At 45.8% G+C, this 20,955-nt stretch overlaps 1 protein-coding gene across 1 annotated transcript in view; it reads right to left on the bottom strand.

The window, feature by feature from the left end:
- Positions 1–16,433: 16,433 nt before the first annotated feature.
- Positions 16,434–20,955, bottom strand: part of PLCB4 (phospholipase C beta 4) — a 301,590-nt gene continuing 297,068 nt past the window's right edge. The window contains exons 37-38 of the mRNA XM_087818864.1: positions 20,096–20,132; positions 16,434–17,950 (exon numbers count right to left, since the gene is read on the bottom strand). Coding sequence (XP_087674990.1) covers positions 17,862–17,950; positions 20,096–20,132 — 126 coding nt within the window. The 3' untranslated portion in view covers positions 16,434–17,861. The remainder of the gene's footprint in view (positions 17,951–20,095; positions 20,133–20,955) is intronic.

Here is a 20,955-nt window from a genome sequence, read left to right as displayed (position 1 = left end):
GCCCGAGAGGGAGTCCCGGGGCGTCGCCGCGGGAGCGCGGGGTGAGCGGGGCGGGGGCGCGGGCGGGGGGCGGGGGGAGCGCCCGGGAGCCCTGGGGCCCGACGAGCCCGCGGGAGGCTGCTCGCTGCGGAGGCACCGGCCGGGAGCTGTCCGCGGCCGCGGGTGCTGAACGGAATGGGTGGTGTGGCAGGAGCGATTGTGGCTCGGATTGTGCAGAGGGCCAATGGGATTGGCGGGGGCGGGGGGGCGGTGTAGAATTCTCTCTGCGAGCCTGTTTCCTGTTGGGCAGTTGCATCCGCAAAGATGATTCCCTCCCGAGAAACTTAATGGACTTAGTCAACATCCCGACCGAGAACAGTTATTAGGTGCTGCGGGTATCACAACCACGGCACCGGAGTCCTGGCTGCGCAAAACGCATCTGGCTCCTGAAAGCAAACGGTGGAGCACAAAGTGCCGCTGCTTCGGGGGTGGAGGAGTAGGCGGGCAGCGACAAGGAAGATGCTATGGCAACGGTTCCCTGCGCTGGGAGAGTCCCCTTCTCTCCCCTGCTCGCGAGGCTCAGGGGCTGAAAGTTAAATTGGTGCCTCCCCAGATGAGGCCGTCAGTCAATGCAGTACACCCATCGGGGCTCACTCTCCGGGAGTTCTGCTCTCTGGTTGCATGAGGACTCTGAACTCCAGGGTCACCGCCCTGCCCTCAGGCATTATATTGTATTTATTCTGCCAAGAGGAATGTAAGGGAACCTGAAGTCTGTGAGGGTTATCGAGGGTCTCTTGGACCAGTAATGTTGCATAGTTATGTAAACAACCCCCTCCCCCCCACACACACACACTGTTACTACTCTTCGGCCTCTAGTGGGACAGAAAAACAAGTACTACTGAGCTAATTCCTCTATTTGCATTCTTAATAGCTAACCTTCTTTTCTTGATAAATCAGAATCAGAATACAGTTATTTCAGCAACAGACACGCAGTCCTCATCAATTGTAGTGATCTCCAGATATTTTATTTCTTAGAGGGTTTCATTATGTGAATAATCAGTCATCTAAAGTCATAAAACAATATCATATTAAGGGGCCAATTACAAAGTATCTTCATGTGCATTGTCAAATATGATCTTCCTACAACTTTAGAAGGCAAGCAAGGGAAGACATACCTTATTGTGGTTGTACATATCCCAAAACTAAGGCTCAGAGAAATTAAATGACCTTCCTAAATGTCACATGGTCAGTTAGAATTAAAATAGAAAAATCACATGCTTTAACTTTGTAGGGATCATCTTCATTTTTTTCTTACATAATGCGTGGACTCCAAGATATACCATATTTTTATTTCCATAAAAATCTTTATTCAGTGACCAAATAACAAGCTGAAATCTAAAATCGCTATCATTAATTCATATTCCTGAAATGTATAGAATGCTGTTTTAAGTATAATAATATTTTCACATAACATTTGCTCCAAAGTGTCTATATAATTATTCTCTCAAACTTATTCCTCTATTAATAATTAGATACATGTTTTTACATCTTTATTTTTATCTCTGTATTTTGATATTTCATTTAAACATTTCTCAAGAACTTTCCATAAATGATTATGTATAAAATAACTGAGGCAAAATTGTGATTGATATAAAATCAATTATTATCAGTTGAGAGTGGAAGCTGTAAAATTTATATGCTTTCCAATTTGCCACATTAGCACTGTCATGTTAGCAATTGTTATTTTCCTGTAAAAACTAGAGCTGTAAAAACTAGAAAACAGTGAGGCATATGTAATGAAGCCTTTATATTTTCTCTGCCACTCTCCTTGAGAAAAGAAACAAATAGATTCCAGTTCAGTTTTCACTTTTTGTTATTGTACAGATTTTAGTGTTCCTCATCTTTAAAGAATGGCACAACAGCTCAGTGCGCGGCTGGATAGGCCAAGTGAGCCACTGAATATAAAGCATTCGAAACAAAAGACAAATCAGTTGAGTCCATCAGCATTAACTGAGTACCTACTACCTACGCTATGCTTGGTGCTTTGGAAACCCACAGTAAACAGGACATTTTACAAGCAGGAGAGATATCTGTAAAGGATTAGGACAGTTTCTCTTGAGATACATTATTGCAGATATCCTCACTTTATAAGTTGTTAAAAGATCAGCTGAATTCATTGATGGTTATCTGCTTTAAAAATAAAATATTAGAAGGGACGTAGCATTGGTCATTAATATTAAATTATTGTAGTTGATATATACATATATTCATACACACACACACACACACACACACACATCTCAGATTGTGGCTCTTTTGAAAATGGTTTCCTTATTACCTGACGTAAATAATTGCTTTGTTGACTCAACAGAGTACTTGAAAGACTTAAAAGAAAAAAGAGAACACAACTTTAACCCTTTCTTCCCGAGAGTATCCTCTTTAAAACATATTGAATTTAATGACCCTTTAGGTGTTTAATCCTAAACACAGCTTACGAATACCCAGTAACTTATTCATTTTATCCCCCTGATCTTTATGCTGCAATAGGAATTAAATCATTCCTACAACTTGCAGCGGCGCCCATTAAACAACTTTCTAATCATCTTTTTAAAAAAACTTCAGTGATATAAATTACCAAAGAGGTGACAAAGAAGCAAAACTTACCGTTAAATTGCATTTTAAAACCGTAAGAAAGCTTTCCAGGATTTGCTCCATTCTTCATCCCTGGAGTGGGAGAGAAGGTGGGAGAAAGCAAGAGGAACAGGCACGCTCCTGTGCGTGGAGCTGTGTCAGCTTCCGTCCTCGCTGCTGCTGGTCCATACAAAGTGCCCGGGTGGCTGAGCACGGTGGGCTGCTGCTGGTCCATACAAAGTGCCAGGGTGGCTGAGCACGGTGGGCTGCTGCTGGTCCATACAAAGTGCCCGGGTGGCTGAGCACGGTGGGCTGCTGCTGGTCCATACAAAGTGCCAGGGTGGCTGAGCACGGCGGCTTGGGAATCTCCTCTAGATCCTGTAAGGCCTTTGAAGGATTCCCTTCCCTTCACGTCTGTGCTTAGTGAATTAGCCTTTGTGAATCCCATGCCATTCGGTGATTGCTGCTTTATGTAAGTGGGGGAAAGTCCCTGCCTGTATAGGCCTTCAGTTTGGATGGGAGAAAATAGGAAGGTGTGGGGTTGCCTGGCACAATGTGTGCATAGATGTTTAGGAAAAGAAAATGCAAGACAGCCATCCCAGGGTGGGGGCATGGACCAAAGAAGGCCTCTGGAGAAGGTGGGTCTCGAAAGAAGTGGGCATATTGTCCTGAAAGACAAGGGGGACAATGCAGATGGAGGGAATATATGTTAAATAGGAGAGTCAGTGCACAGATGCAACTCTTTATCCCTGATATTTATCAACTTGCAATAAAGAAGAAATTAGACCCCCAAACCCATAATGATTTATAGACCACATAACCCCTATTTAACTCATTTATTTGATAATTTATGCACATATGGCATATGCAAAATAATGGCATATGAAAAATAATCCTAAATAGAATTAAATAGTTAAATTGTTAGGTAGATCTCTTTCTACTTGATTGCACAAGCAACTGATTTGTATTTGTAGATTCAAGAAACAAAATCACAAAAATTGGGAAACGATGCTAATTAGAAAACATTTATAAGCGTCAAAAGGGTAAAGCTTTGTTGCAGCTGAAATTTGGCTCGTTGATATTTCAGTCCACAGTGAAATGTGAAAATGCACTTTGGCTCCCTGTCCCCATCACCACCACCAAGCGCACACACGTGCGCGTGCGCACACACACACACACACCCCCCCAGAGAGAATGTATAAAGGAGCACACATGGATAATAGAAGCAGGGGTAATTTACACTGGACAAGATGCACACAGCCATTAATGCCAAAATCACTACTTAACCAAACATTTTCTTGTGTTCAGCTTATCCCTGAACAATTATTTCATTTAATTTAATCACTGCTTTTGAATACCTTTGAAACTCTTTCTGGGATAGAAACTTTTTTGGGATAGGAACTGAAAAATAATTAGTGTACGCAATAATACTTTGTGCATAAATTGCCAAACTGGAATATTTGGAAAGAATCAGAAAACTGGTTGCAAAGTGCTAAAATATTTGGAGAGAGTCAGAAAATTGAGTTTGGGCCTCCAATGCACTCAGCTTGTAGGTCCCTGATGAAATTTCTCTCATCTTTTCATTTCACTGAACTCTCCTGCATCCACTTTAATGAAACAAGAGTTGCTTCTGCAATAAGGGTAACAGCAGAGAATACAAGGTGCCAGAAAATATCCCTTTCATTGGCAAAGTGTGTATACGCTAAATTCTTAGAAAATGTCCTTTTATGAGTTCATTCAGAATAAATACCTTCATATGCTGGGAGGCAGGGCACAAAGTCCATGTAACAAACCCTAAACAGCAGATGGTGAGGCCAGGTCATCACTCCTGAAAAATTCAATAGTAAAGAAATTACTTTTCCCTTTGAACTGGGTATTAGTTTACTGTTCTGATCAGTTTTTAAGTTAGTTACCACTAGCTTCAATGTGTCAATTTTTAGGCCATGGAGTACCATCCTCTCTGCTTTCTTAGCAGCGAGGAAAATCTTAATTCAGGGCAGGAGACCTTTCTGTAAAAGAAAAGAGCCAATTGAGAATTTAAAAAAAATTATTTAAAAAGTATTTTCTCTAAGAAATAGCAACTACCTCAGTGGGCCTAAGGCTGGGGAGGCTGTGGCTCATTTTAAAAAGTTTTCTACCTGAATTCTGAGATAATGAAATTCCTTAAAATCTCTTTATGATATGTTACAGGGCTCCCTAGTCCCCAGTAAACGATTCTTTTAATTGTCCTTTGAAGTTATCTGCATGTTCACTTAAAGATGCCTTGGAACTGAGGAAAATCGCTATTAATTACCCTTGGGGGGAGGGGGAGGTGGAGGTGGCCAGTTGTTTTGCCTCAAAGGAAGCTTTGCTGGGGCGCAGCTGAAGTCTGAAATGCCCCTGGGTGTTCTGATGTGGTCAGTTTGGTTTGTTTCGGTGACTGTTTTAGTAAAAACATTGCAAGACACTGCAGTCACCAAGAGCAGGAAAGGGGAGAGAGTCTGCAGTGTTGGAAAGGGACTGGAATGGCAATCCTGGAGGCGACATGCGAGTCATGCCTTTATTACTCCACTAGCGACAGCTTCTGGGAGGAATGGCTTCAACATGCCTTTCCTACAGGGTCCCTCCAGACCTAAGTCTCCTCTTAGGAATGGCCTTAGTTGGGAAGTGATCTGAGCATTTCCTTGGGGGGGGGGGGGGGGCTGGGAACTCCATTATTAAAGGGTAATGTCTCAGTGTGCAAGCAGGTCGCGCTGGTCCCATACAGGGTCTGCAGCCTGCAGCGTTACCTTGGGTGGTCCCTCGGTGGGCGGGCCGGGCCCCCCAGGGCTTGGAGCTTCCGGGGCGCCCCGGCTGCGGACTCCAGGCGCGAAAGCTTCCGCGGGCGCGAGTGGAGCTGCGCGCTGCCCGCCTGCGCCCTGAGCGCGCCAGGACCTCGGCCCGGGGAGCCCTGGATGCCAGGCACCCAGGGTGGTCTCCCTGGCACATTCGCGCAGCTGCTTCGGCTTTAGAGGTGGGAGAGAAAACCCTCGTCCAGCTGCGAAGACGAGGTCCAGAGCGGCTCCAAAGGGGGAAGGGGGATCGATCCGAGGGTGCTGGGGTTGCGCACGTTCTGGCCACCGCGACAGGGGCTTCTGAGGACCCGAAAAAGCAGGAAGAAAGTTCCCCGCAGAGAACTTCTTTGGAGCTCCCAGGCCCAGGAAGTCTCCGAAAACCCTGCTTTGGGGCGGGGAGATCCCAGCGCCCTCCGGACCTCGGGACTTTCGGGTACCTCCCAGTCCCTAAGAAAAGCCCAGAAACTGGGGCGCAGGGGGTGTAGGGTGTTAAACACGGGAGAGGGAGGAGACCGGGTTACAGAGGGTGCCTTCTCTCTCTTTTTTCCCTCTTTTGTTACTTTCTAAACCGCCAATGCTGTATCCACACGGACGGGAAATGTCCCCGAAGTGGCCCCGCGGTCCAGTTTCCAAGACCGAAGTCGGGAGGATGCTGCGCCCCAGGCCCGGGCCCGCGCGGGATCCTCGCCGCACGTGGGTCCCTGGACAGCTCCGGGACCGCGAGGATTTCCACACGGAGAGTGGATTCTGCTGCGGCTGGGACGCCGGACCTCGGGCGCGCCCCCGACAGCTCCGCGCGCAGTGGGGGGAGGGAGGGGGGCCTGCAGGCGGGTCGGGGGCGCTCGGGGTCTCGGGGGCACTGAGCGCGTGCACTGATTCTCCCGGGTCCCTGGTCGCCGACCGAAGCGCCGGCGAAGAGAAGTGAGACTGAAACCTGCCCCGAGCTTTCAGGCCTGCAAGAGGCCCGGGGCCGGGAGGCTGGGTTTTGTTTTGATTTTTCACCTGCGGGCGGGCGCCGGGAGCAGAGGGCATTAGCTGCCCTGAGTCGCAACTGGAACTAAAACCCCCATCTTCTGTCTTAGTGGGGGTCTCCAGCGACAAATCAGGGACCCACCTCTCAGCGGCAGGTCTCGGCCGGCGGAGGCGCACCCAGGCCGGGCTGCGCGCCGCCTCTTCCTTGGAGCCCGCCTGGGGTGCGTCCCTACGCTGCCCGCGGGCGGCCTGTGCCCGCCTCTCCCGCGGACAAGGCCGGGCAACAGCTCTGGGAGGCCCCACACCTGAAAACACCGTGGAGACCCGCCTGATAGTCTCTTCAAAATAAAAACAACACTAAGTCTCAAAACAAGGAAATGAAACGTGACATTCAGATATTTTTTGCTTGGCGACTCCATGGTTACTTTTCATTCAAAAGCAAATCTGCGGGTGCCCCAGCCTTGCCCACGCCTGTGAGGCCCCCAGCCCCCCCACCCAGGTTTGTCCGCCAGGGGCGTCCCTCGCCCGCGGCCCCAGTGGTGCCTGGAGTCCAAACCTATTGCTTCCCCAGGAGGTTCTTTGTGTTTCCAGTTCTCCCGGGGCCCGTTTTTTTTGTTTGTTTCTTTTCGTTGTCAGCAAAACAGCTGCGTCTGTAGAGACTGTAGCCGCAGGATCGATCGCCCACAGCTCTGGGCTCACAACCCAAGTGAAACAGGCCCTGGAGCTCAGGTCACCAAAGCCACTGCGCGCAAAGCGCCCGACCCCCGTCGCACCGGTCGGGGCCTCGGTGGCCGCCGCGCCGCGCGCCTGGGTGACTGCGGAGGAGCACAGATGGGGACGCCTCCGGCTGGCACTGTGGACCAGCTGATGGATCGTCTCATTTCCCGACTTGATGGGCCGGAACCTGGGCTGGCGGGTAGGCGGGGAATGGGGGGCGCAGGGCTGGTGGGAGGCTCAGGCGCTGAATTTTGGTTGGGGGGCGGTGGCGGGGCGGTGCACACCCCCAGAGGAAGACCGAACACCCCCTCCACGACTGCAAAGTTGTCCCCTCCCCTGACTTCTGCTCCGGGGCCTCACTGCGTGTCCATCCCAGTCCCCCGACGACCTGGGGCTGTGAGCGCGTCCGCGTCCCAGGGACTCCAGGCGCCGCCGCCTCTCCCTGGGGCCTCGGCATCGGGCATCGCCGCAGGGGACGCGGGCAGCCTTTCCCCCGGGAGGCTGCGGGCCCAGGACTCGGCCTCCAGGTGCCCGGAAAGAGCCCTGGGTGGGGGCGGGGAGGGGCGCGCGAGCCGCAGTTTGGGGAGCAAAGGGCTTCCACTCTGGAACAGGGAACATTCGAGGAAGTCAGCGGACTGGAGCGGAGAGTCCCAACGGCGGTGGAGGTGTTGTAGAGGGTGGGTGGAGAACGGACATTGAAACGCTTGCACCCTCTAGCGTGGCCCAGAAAGCTGCGACATCCTGGGGAGGGCAAAGGAGCGTGTCCCTGTCCTGGCACCTCGACCCCAGCTCAGGCGGGGGGGTGGGGGGGGGACCGGGGAGAACCCGAGGCTGTGCTTAGGTGAGAGGACGCCAGCAGACTGGAGAAGGTGGGGCCACTGGGGTTCCTGCTTCTGGGCCATAATTGTGAGAGGGTTTTTTTTCCTTTCAGCTTTCTAAAGTTTTCCTCCGGGTCTCAGACACTGGAACTGGGGCTCGGCTCCAGGCCTTCATCCCGGGCTGGGCCTTGGAGGACGCTAAGGGACCAGGTCTGTGATCTCGGGGAAGTTTCCAATCTTTGCACCTGGGCGAAGTACCCCAAGCCCTTCCTGCACCTACCCACTCCCCAGCTGCTGGGAAAATCGCCACTCTCTAGGGATCCAAAAAAGTGTCATGTAGGTCAGGGCATCTAGACAAAGCACAACTCAAAGGCCAAAACGTGGTCCTGGGATCAGTAGCATCATCTCCACCTGGTTTCTACAGGATCTCAGGACACACCCAGCCCAACGGAATCAGGACTCGCATTTAAAACCGTCTAGGTTGGAGAAGCGCTGACCTAGGTCTAGAGCTCGGCCTTAGCCACTGCCGATGTGTCCACTGTGCGCTTCCCAGTCTCACCTTCGTCATCTGTCTAATGGAAGTTGTTTCCGAGGTCCTAGGACCCACTTCGGACCAATGAAATTAGAATCGCCAGTTGGTGGAACGCAGGCAGTGGTACATTTTTAAGTGTCCACAGGTGATTATAACGGCAGCCAGGAATAACTAATAGATAAATACCCACTGTTACCTGCGGTTGTACCTGAGCTCTGTGCAAGAGTAGTACAATGGTTACGGCCTCTGGGCTCCACAGCCTGATTCCTCCTGGCTCCACCCCGCCCACGTGGACCTTGCCCAGCTGGTCAACTTTATCTGTACGATGAAGTTGAAAATAATCCCTACCACAAAGGGTGTGGTGCAGATTTAGAATAAAATGAATAAATGTTCTTACAAGGTCAAGACCCTCAATCTTTCCTTTTAAACCACAATGGGAAACTACTTATTGTCTCACTTCCCTCCTAGCCTGCCCCACGTTCCAGGGCACCACAGCTTGATTTTGCTTCGATATTTACATCTATGTTTTTTTAAAAAAATTTTATACATGACAACCAGTGTTTTAAATCGCGTAGCAATTTAGTAACCCTGATCCCCTGAGAAAGTGGATTTCGCTACTTCCAATAGCTGTATTCCCACGCCATCAGGTTTAGAAGCAGGAATGAAGTGTGCTTCCAGTTCTGTCTCACCAAGGCAGCCATGGGATAAAAAGCCTGGAGGGCTTGTTCAGAGACAGGTGGCAGGGCCTCTCCCAGAGATCTTGATTCTCTAGGTTTTGGGGAGGGGCCAAGCTATTGCAAATCTAATGAATCCCCCAACCCCAGTAATGCTGAAGCTTCTGATCAGAGGGGATCCTAGTTAGAGAACTGCAATGCCAAATGAACGGCCTGCTTTCATAGAAATCTGTCCAACAGAAATAGAATGCAAACCACAATTCTAATTTTAACTCTTCTGGGAGTCACATTCTATTTTTTCATATTTATTTATTTTAATTGAAATAGATGTGACATATCACATTATGTAAATTTAAGATGTTGATTTGATACATTTACATATTGTAATATGATTACTATTGTAGTGATAGCACCTATATTATGTCACATAATTATCATTTCTTTTTTGTGGTGGGAATAATTAAAATCTAATCTCTTAGCAAGTTTGATGATTATAATACAATATTGTTGTCTCTATATATTGTATGTAAGATTTCCAGGACTTATTGATCTGCTAGCTGCAAGTGTGTACCCTTAAATGACATCCTAGATAATGATGGGCCTCATCCAATCAGTTGAAGGCTTTAAGGCTTCCCTAAAGACAGAAATCTGCCTGTGGACACGTTTCAGCCCATGCCTGTGAGTTACAGACTGTCCTTCCCAATAGCCTGACCTTTAAAATTCAGACTTACCTAGCCATCCCCCACAATTGCATAAGCCAATTCCTCACAATAAATCTATTTATATATAATCTCCTCTGCTTAATATATATTTTATTTCTGTTCTGTTTGAACCCTAACTGCTTGAACTCTGACATGAGGTTTTTCATGGTTTCCAAGTTGCCAAATCTAATGGCAAATCCTCAGATCTTATATAACCGATCAGCAGAATGTGACACAGTGATCATGTTCTCATTCCAGAGGCACTTTCAGATCACTGCATTCTCCTGGTGACTCATGGATCACTGGCTGCTTCACAGTTCCCTTTGGTGGTTCCTTCTCAGTCTTGTTTCTTTAAATGAAATGTATATGTTGATGATCTCAAAGGTTCACCACAAGTTACTTTTATGGGTCTACTTGGGTAGGATACAGCTCCCAGATGTTTGGTCAAACACCAGGTTAAATGTTGCTGTGAAGGTAATTTTTTTTAGACCTGAACAACATTTAAATCAGTAGATTTTGAATAAAGCAGATTACCCTTCATAATGTGGGTGGGCCTTATCCAACCACTTAAAGGCCAGAAAAGAGGCTGAGTTTTCTTTTCTGTGGAGGAAAGGATTCTGCCTCCTGATTGTCTTCAGACTTGAGCTGCAGAATCAGCTCTTCCTTGGATCTCCAGCCTACTGGCCTGCCCTGAAAATTTTAGGTTTGCCAGCATCCATATCAAATGAGCCAATTCCTTAAAATAAATCTCTTTCTATATATACACACACTCTATTGGTTCTGTTTACCTGGAGAACTTTGACTAATACAATGTCCAAAACCAAAAAAATCCTAATTTCTGCTCTGGCCCCTCCCCCTAAAACCCTGCTTCCTCTCAACCTTCCCCATTACAACTAGCAGCAACTCCAGTTGTTCAGACCAAGAGCTTCTAAGCCACCAATGACTTCTCCCATTCATTCCCTCACACCCCACATCCAATTCATCAGCAAATGCTGCCATCTCTCCTTTTAAACCAGATCCATGATCTCACCACTTCTCACCACGTGCACTGGATCTCCCTGGTCTATGCGACCATCACCTCTCATCTAGACAAAAACCTCATAGTCTCCTGTTTCTGCCTTAGCCTTGCTTTATATGGTATCGACAGCGATTCAACAGTATAGGTAAGAAGACCATGTCGCTCTCTCCTCAAAGCTCCGAAGTGGTTTCCCGTTTCGCTCAGATGAAAAAGCCAAGCCTATAAGAATCTACATGATATTTCCACTGTTACCTACCCTACAGTCCCCTCAACCCCCTTCACTCACCTCACATTCTGGACTTTCTCTTGCCTCAGGCCCTTTGCTCTTGCTGCTCCCTCTGCTGGAAATGCTCATCAGTAAGAATTACCTTTGGCTGTGAGAGATGGAAAACCCAAAACAACTGTGGCTGAAAAGAGACAGCAGTGTATTTCTTTCAAAGGCAAGTTCAGGGATCATGGTTCTAGGCTGTTCCATGGTCTCAGAGACTCAGGCTTCCCCAGCCTGGAAAGGCCTTCTTTCTCAATGACCCTTCATGGTCCAACTAGCAGGAAACAGCAAAAGGTACAGGAAAAAATGGATCAGACAGACAACTGTTGTCTTTTAAAGGAGGTCAGCTAAAGCATCCACTGGACACTTCCCCTGACATTCCATTGCCCAGAACATAGTTACATGGTTACACCTTGCTTCAGGGAAGCCTGGGAAAGGTAGTATTTATCTGAGATGCCATGAACCTTGCTGAGATTCAGAAGTTCTATTCTTGAAGAAGATGGAAGGAAGGATATTGGGAGGAATGGCAGAAGTCTCTATCTCAGCCTCTATTAGGAAGACAGAGATGCTCAGTGTGGCTTGTATAGAGCAGTATGAAATTAAATTTGAGACACTAGGAGGGGTAAGGTTATTTCTGAAGATGGTTGCCCAAATTTCCTCCCATTCTTGTACATTTATGTCACTCCTCCAATCAAGAGGCAGGTCTACGTTCCCTTTTCTTGAGTCTGGGCTGCCCTTGTGACTTGCTTTGACAGCAGAATAGGTGGAAGTAATGTGTGTGTTTTGACTTAGGCTTGAAGAATACTGGCAGTTTCCTTTGCTCTTCCTCTTGAGATTCAGCTGCCAGGAAAGAAGCTTGAAAATGATCACTAAATGCCAGAGACCACACAGAAAGGGAGAAGCCCAGACCTTCCCAATTGAGCTACCTATGTGATTAAAGCCATGCTGGACATTTCAACCCCAACCAAACGCAGACACACAAGCCAATACCAAATGGAGCAGCAGAACTGGCCAGCTGTTCTTGCGCTGAACATCATGAGAAATAAGCAGCTGCTGTTGCTATAAGCACTAAGTTTTGGGATGGTTTGTTAGGCAACAATAGATAACTGATCTAATAGAGGCCAGATCTTGTGATGCTTCAGGCTCAGGAAAGGAGTTTGGCTTTTATTTTTAGTTCATTCGAGGATTTTAAGCAGATGAGTTCCATGATGCAGTTCATACTTCAAGAGAGTCACTCAGCTACTGTGTGGAGAAAGGGCTGTAGTGGCTCAAGAGTAGAAGGAAATGAAACCAGGAGCTTATTACAGTTGTCAAAGTGAGACATCACAGTGGCCACAACCAGGGTGATTATCCCAGCAGCCCTTAGAAGTGGTTCCATTTCAGAAAGAGAGGAAGAGCCTGTGATACTTACTTATAGATTAGGCCAAGGGGATGAGAGGAACAGTAATGAAAGACTATTCTTAGAATTTTAACATGAGGCTAGGAAGATGGTAATACCATTAATAACTAAAATATGGAGCAGGGAAAAACCCCAGGAATTCTGTTTTGAATGACTTAAGTTCGCAGTGCCTACTATGTATCCAATGGCAGCGGTAAGTGAAGATTGGCGAGGAGCAATTGCTGGGCTTGTATAGAGCAGTATGAAATTAAATTTGAGAGACTAGAAGGGGTAGAAGATTATTTCTGAAGGCTATTATAATCAGATTTGTGAGTCTGATTATGAAGGACCCTTGCTGCTACTTCAAGGCTGTGTTGCTGCGCCCTGCTTCTCAGGGCAGGGTCCTCTTTCTCATGGAAATGCAAATTATTAGTGAACCCAAATATTTCATACTGAGAATTAAATTTATAAAAGCATCTTGTCCTTGAGACAGTCTCGTGGCTTTCCTGGCACCTGGCACACACATTCACCAGACCTGGGATGATTAATGGGCAAGATTGTTCATGACCCACTTATGGGCCGTTTCTTCCATTATAAACTGTTTGAAATCTGGAAGGCTGGCTGGATTCCATTTCAACTGGAAACACTACCATAACTCTATTTTTTTTAAGTCAACCAGGCCAAGAAAAACAAAATGCCACCCAGTCATATCTCTAGAGGTTTTATTGTTATTAAAATATAACACAGATTATAGCCCCTGTATATGCTGTTTTCTGTCCTATTTGTTAAGATATACAGGTTTGGCTGATCAACTTTGATCATTCAAAGCAACTTATTATAAATTATTCATGACTTTCGTTGATGTTGTCTACATTTCTCATTGTACAGCTTCCATACCAGAGAATAGGCAATGAAAGAGAGAAGAGGGAGCAGAAACTCTTATTTTTCCCTGATTGGCAAATCCATTAGCAAATGTCCAGACTCATCTCGCTGCCTGACATGGAGGAGTTTGCTGTCCAGCAGGGAAGGCAATACACACGTAGGGGCGTCTGGCACACACTGGAAGCTGAAAGTTCAACTTCTTTCTTTCTTTTTATCAAATTAAGTTTAATTTGAATCCCTTCCCCTGATCCCATTAACTCTCCAAGGCTGAGGGGAAGGAAGCCCAGTGCAGCGGACACTCCTGGTGCCCCACTTTCTCTCCCGCCCCCCTGCAGCTCTGGGGCACAGGCTTCCTCCCCGAGGGTTTCTTCAGCAGCAGGAGCTTGCTCAGCCCTTGGTATGCTGGGGAGTTACTGCCTTCGACAACAGCCCTGGCCAAAGAGAGGAGAGAGTCCAGGAGAAATATCCCTTTGATCTCGCCCCGGGACAGTTCAGAGGTGAGCGCTACACTGTCTCCCAGAGTCTCCAGCGGGATTGAGCCCCAGCTGCCCACAGCAGTAACATCCCCCCATAAGTATGCCTTTATTGCTCTACCCCCCAAATCCCTCGCTATAAATAAACCCCTCCCAAATAAAATACTAGTGTAGGGTCCGCCTTCTGGAGAGTGCACAGTGCGATGCCCAGCATCACTTCTTCCCCTGCCTTCGGACCATTCAGTGGCACTGTGAGGCGCCAGGGAGCGGGGAGCCACCCACCGTCGCGGAGGTCACTGCTGCTGTTTGCCCCCAGCCGGCGGGGCTGGGCTCCTGGTCCGAGGCAGCCCCTTACTGTGTAAAGGCTGTAAACAGGCAGGCAGTCTTAGTCTGAGGTTCTGCCACTGCCGGACCCCCGCAAGCCCATGTCTCTGAGGCGCTTTATTGCGTCTCGTCTCCAAAGCTGGAGAGCGGGGTTCTCACACTTGGCTCCTCGACTTGGGGCGTATCTATCCCTCCCCCCTTTTGTTTACTCAGCTTTAGTGGGTGAGATCAAGGGTCAGTAAACTTTCCCTGCAAAGGGCAAGATAGTATTTTAGACTTCGTGGGCCATAGTCTCTGCCTCAGCTATTTCACCCTGCTGCTGGAGCAGGAGCGCAGCCCGAGGTGGACCGTCAATGGACCAGCTCGGCCGGCTCTGGCACATCTTAACAGACGCTGACATTTAAATTTTATGAGTCAATAAAGTTCCCTTTCATTTCCCCTCCCCAACTGCTTAGAAATGTAAAACTATTCTTAACTCATGGGCTATACAAAAACAGGTAGCAGACCGGATTTGGCCGGTGGGCCATATTTTGCTGATTCCTAGGCTAGACTTTTAAAAACAAAGTCCTGTTTAGATTTTACTATGCTGCTAAACACTGTTTTGATTGGTATTATAAAAAATCTAACTAATATTAGGAATGTGTTGGATTTACAAGTTCCCACATATCATTGACAAGTAAATCCCTCTAGGGCAGGGGAAATACCCCTCTGCATTTCTCCCGCTGCACCTTGTGTGGTGGTCACAGTAACAGCCCCACAAGCAAGCAGCTCCCTGTGTGTTCTTTACTGTGCTGTGTGCTGTGCTGTGGGGCTCACTCAGTCACTTTCTCGTTTGAAGAAGTGACAAAACCCACACTAACGGGTTGCCATGGCAATTACATGGCTTTGTGTCGGTGGCAGTGCTCTGTTCATTGTAATTGTAAAATGTCAGGTGGTATTGTGACCCTGGTCTTTAGATATAAAATATGATGATCTCTGTCACAGGGTGGTGGTTTTGTAGAGAAGAGAAATTTGGAAACTGGAACATAAACTGGTTCGATTCTTTAATCTTCTGCTGTGCGGCTTGGTGACCTTGGACCTGCCAGTTTCTCTATCTGTATAATGGTGATGATGTCCTCAACTAGCCTGTATCATGGGGGTAAAATGAGAGAGGTTCTTAAATGCTATAAACATGTAAAAATTAACTTTAACACTAAGGGTCGGTGCTAGGAGGTGTGTGTGTGTGTGCATGTGTGTTATACGTTTAAGGAACATTATGATTCCCCTAAAGTATTGGGTCATGGTGTGAGTGATTAGGTATACAATTTTAAACTGGCCTCCTTTAGATAATTTCTCCAAATTTGACCTTGGTGGAAACTTTAAGGGGGAGGGCCTCAGAAATTTCCAGGATGAAGTAGCTTGGGGACTGTCCCTTGCCCCAAATTTCCAAGGAAGTAACGTGAATAAGTATAAATAGTATCATTTACAGAGATAAGTGCAGCCACCGGTTTTTTCTTTTAACATTAAAGCAATGATGCTACTATTTTTAACCACCCCCGGCTCCCCCCTTAATGTTTTTTCATTATTCTAACCTATGAAGCAGAACGCTTTTCATGAAATATTATTAAAGACGATGGCTCATAAAAATTCATCCCACAGGCACTACCCAGAATTTATTATGACATTAAAGATGAAATTATTAAGGTTTGTGCTTGGGATTCTGTTAAATGCCAAGCATACAGGAAAAGTAGAAACCACATGGTCGTCTGATAGGTTTACAGAAGTGATGATGAAGGAGAAGTTATTGAGGGCTTGGGATGAGGCGTCCGTAAGACAGCCTCAACACTGAAATAATATAGGATTTTCCCTCATCACTCTCCGTAATCACACTTGATGCTGATGGGTCTGAATTAAGTGCCTGTTGGCCATTGCGACAGTCAGACTGCTTTGAAACGATGCAGCCCCCACTGGGGATTGAGTAGAAACCCGGGAATTGAACCTGTGACCTCCCAGCACAGGGAACAACGCTCAACCGACTGAGCCACACCAGCCAGGCAGTGGTGCTTTTTTAATAGCCCTAATTTTTCATGGGATGCTGGTGCTGAAAGATGCACAGTCTAACTCCACTGTCTTACAGATAAGGACATCTGGAGGCAGAGAAATTTCACAGAAGCCGATTCAAACTGTAAATGAATGTAATGATGTCTCTCATGTATGAAAGAGGCAAAACGTTTACTGGAGGGCAGCCTCGGGAGCAAATACTCTGACAGGTAGTAAGTGTTTTAACTTTTTATTAGAGAAGTTGGAAGTTGAATTTCATTACTGATGGTAACATAATTTTCTCTGCTTTGTCCAGAGGAACACACAGAATCAATTTGTACAAGCATATACAACAATTCGGTCGGTGTTTTGTGTCCTAGAATCAGCCATCGGGTTAGTTCTAGACAACGGGCTCCCGGGCGCTCCTCCCGGCCTGGGCGGCGGCTCAGACCCAGCGGAAACTCCTCCACGCGCCATCGGCACCACGCCGCGGCAGCTGAACACCATGCAGCCTAACACTGTAGCAAATTGTTTTGATATTTTAACAGACATAAAAAGGTTATTTCCTGATATGAAATTCTGAAAATCTGCATAAATATTTTTGTGTAAAATTAAATTAGTTATGTATTTTTTTTTCTGAAACTAGAAGTTAAAGTATCAAGAATGCCCACATAATTCATATACACATATATATATATAGACTTCTTTGTTATGCTAAAAGTCTCGATAGTCAAATTATATCCTGTGCCATACATTTATTGAACCAGTATTGATTTGGCGTTAGGTTAACTGTGTCTGTAGGGATTAGTCTGACTTGGTGCTTGTGTCTCATGCAAACATAGTTCTAGTATTCCTGTTTACTAACCTCGTCATGTGGCAATACTTGGATGATTCTGCTCTATAACAGTGTGAATTAGGAGTATAAATACTTTGTACAGGGTCACATTTACAAACACCACTTCACAATCTTGAAGGTGTCCTAGTGAATTATAGTATCTGGAATCGGCTGAAACAATTCCTAGACAGCAATGTCAGATGTAAACTTTCTTCGATGTGCCTAGCAGAGGTCTCCTTTGAGCACGGATGAGTTTTGGCACAGGTGCGCTGTTCTATTTTTCTATTGTTCTAATAATCTCCACAACTTTTACTGGAAATTAGCTTCTTATGGCATGGTAGAGACATGGCACTTACTGATGAGGTAACTTAGATGTAGAAAAATTCCGCAAAATTATCTGTCTAGCCGATCTCCACTTCTGCTGATGAATTTGTCGACAGAGTTGTATTTTTTCCCCTAGTGCATGCACTTGCTGTTAAATTGCTAATGCACTATTTTTGCTGCAGCTCAAACATGTCCTAAAGCATCACGAAGCAGAGTTGTTAACACCAAGCTCATTTACTTGTGATGGTATTTTACAGCAAACATGTTTAAGTTGTACTATCAGTGGTTAAACTCTGCCTTACTGGAATGGTAATTTTGGTGGATTTGTAGCTACTTTTGGTTGGCCAAGGAAATTCAATATGTGAAGTAGAAGTATGTAAGTCTGTGGTTTCGGGTAACATCTGTCTATACATAAAGGAGACAAACACAAAAGACGACTTCCATCCGTGGACTTTGTGTTTAGGAGTGTGGGAGTGAGCTTTTGATGCCTGGGCTCTGCTACTTCAGTTTGCGTCCTGGAGTTTCATACTATTGTTGCTGGTCTGCGGTCCATCTCGGCTTCCAATTTCACCATCTGTTGCATCTCCTTCGCCTGTAACATCGGAAACATGGCCTTACATGTTGAAATCCTCTCCTGGAGGCATGTAGCATCCCTGTCCTCTCTTCTGAACATCTGATGCTGTGAGTGGTCCATGTACCAGCAGCAGCAGCATCACCTGAGATCTCGTGAGGAAGGCAGAATCATGGATTCTACCCCAGACCTACTGAGTCAGAATCTGCATCTTAGTAAGATCCTCAGGAAGTTTCTACATAAAGTTTGAGAAGAACTGGTCTACACAGTGCCAGGAAAACCATTTGAAAAGAGGCTGAGCCAGTCACTGGATATTTAGACTATGTTACATCCAAATGTTTGTTTGATTTTGTTTCTACAGATTGACATGTTGCCTTGACTGTGTGTAGATTATTTGATCACTTTTAGAATAAGTATTGCTTATGCACAATTTATTCACAAGTAGCCTGAAATTTAATTAAAAGTAATTCCCTCAGAATCTAACTGATGGAGAAGTTTAGGTGGGAGGACATCACATTGGTTTGGCTGGAGTATCCTGCAAATAGAGTGTTCCAGAAATATGCAGGGTCCCTGGAATTCTATTGTCCAAAATCTATCCCTACAGCTCTCATTTCTCTGGGGTAATTAATTTTTTACCAGCTACCCCGGGAAGGAGGTCATGGAGTAGCTCAATCTCATGCATAAGGCTGTCACTATGACAACCAACTGGTCCGGGAAGTAGAAAGAAGTCAGATGGGGGCAAGGTTCTGGTGACAAATAATTACTTGGCAATACAGGGATGAATAACTGGTTCATTTCAACCTTTACATTCCATCTGGATCCTTTTGCCCAACCCAATGCATGTATCTTTTGGTGGAATAAAGCGCCCCTCCTCCTCTTTTAGTGACATGCCACTTGAAAATAAAAGACTTAAAAATGGAATCATGGATATATAAAGATATAACTCAGAAGAGGATCTGAAGTTCTTGATGTTACTACTGATGTCTACTTAGATATTCCAACTAAATGGAAGGTCAGTAGGAGGGTTTGGTCAACTCTTTAGATCATACTGTGAGCATGTAAATGTCCCAAAGCCTTGCACAAAATTAGTTTAACCCATGGACCATACAGTGATTTTCTTAGTATTATTTTATGTTGTGGATTTAAATTTCATTTTCATGAGGATGACTATAATAACACCAAAGAATGATCTCTTTCTGCTTACATTTGGGATGGATGGTTTCCTCTACCCAGATATTTTTTGTGCCTGAAGTATAATAATACTCTAATAGAGAAATGAAAAAAATGGAGAAAATATACAAACATGGAACTATGACAAACGGTATTCATAAAAGATGACAGTGAAACATTATTAGTACTAAAAATTAAATATATTTTATATTTCATAAGCAGTAAAAAAGGATTCCCTACGCTTCTCCCCCTTTAGCATTTAATGACAAATTGAACAAAGTTGAGAAGGACGAACCATATGACATTAAAATATTATTCTAAGAGCAAAGTTTTCGTGTGAGCAGGGTGACCATTTATTCCCATTTGCCAGGGACAATTCCAGCTTATGTCTATAGTGCTGGCAATTATGAACAGCACTCCCTTTTATTCTCAAAACTATCCAGGCTCAAACAATAAATTGTATGGTCACTTTACTTATGAGAGGCGATTAAGGTCCTTGGCAGACTGGATCTAGCAGAAAGCATGACAAAAGTCATTGTAGAATGACACTGTATAATGTTCCTGCACACACACCATGCTCTGCCATTAAAAACCACCAATGAACTTTTAGTGGGTGCTTTAAAAATTAACTGCAGTCATATCAGTGCTTGTGAAAGGTCTGACCCTGTGACCCAGTCTTAGCTGTGGTCGGTCCACACGACAATGGCTCATCCCTGTTCTTGATGCCTGGGTACGTCTTCACTAGAATGACTTGAGTTTCCCAGGTCTGCAATTGGAAATGCTGCTAAAACTCCATCAGAAATAATTATCTAAAGATTCTGGGCATTTCCATTTGAATATTACATCAGAAATCCAAGCATGAAATAATCAAGCTTTTAAATCAAAACCCACCAAATAGTAATTCGTTTATGAGCAGAGGCGAATCATAAATGGAAACTACCCCACAGTTGAGAAGGAAAGCGATGTCTCGCTTATCAGAGTTTCAGTCAGTCCTACCTTGAGTTTGGGACACTGCGTGACAGGATTTCAAAAGCTGTTTGTACAAAAATAGTAATGTCAAAATTGAGTCATACATACAAAACAAAGAAAATAAATGAATACTGAAGTGGATTCGCGAAATGAATGCAAAAACCATATACAGAAAAGGAAAAGGCTAAGGACAACTTTCCCCGAGCTGATCTCAACGTAAAAAAAGCAGAACAACCGATGCCTGTGAGCCCAGACTGTGCCTCTCCTCTGTGACGGGGGGGGGGGGGGAGCCCTCCCTCCAGTGACACCCTGCACCTCTCTTCGTTCAGTGAGAGAACTGATAACAAAAACCAATTCTGAAAACTTGGCGTGGGAGGGAATGGAGTTGTTAGTGTTGGAAATGGCACATGTCAACATGGGGGTGCGATGCTGTGTGGCTGGGAGGTCTATGGGAAAACTTAAACAGAACTATGGCGCTGTAAATGAATGACTGGCTGACCAAGGAGGCAAGGCCTTTAGGTGGCTTAAGAAGGACACATGCGTTAGGATCCAGAATCAGGCCCAAAATATATTAAAACTTGATTGTTCCTGCCAGTGCCCTCAACACGGGTCTAGCTCATTAAGTAGACCCATTCCGTGCTTTGCTTTGGGGGGACTGGGAGAATTTAAAGGAGGGTCACAGGAAAGCAGTAAGAACCTGGGAGGGAGATATTATGGGGAATGTTAAAGTGAATTTGTCTTTGGCTTAGAAACAGGAAGGCCTTGGGGTTTAACAATGGTTTGGGAGATTATGATGTTTGCAGCTATCTGGAGACAGGAACTATTTTCGGCCAATGAAATGCTTAATTGATTACAGAAGGAGCGCTCCTACATGGTTCCAGACCTTG

This window comes from Miniopterus natalensis, chromosome 7, assembly GCF_054644295.1.
Source record: "Miniopterus natalensis isolate mMinNat1 chromosome 7, mMinNat1.hap1, whole genome shotgun sequence".
NCBI lineage: Eukaryota > Metazoa > Chordata > Mammalia > Chiroptera > Miniopteridae > Miniopterus > Miniopterus natalensis.
Note: the sequence above shows the minus strand (reverse complement) of the source record. Positions and strands in the feature narration are given on the sequence as shown.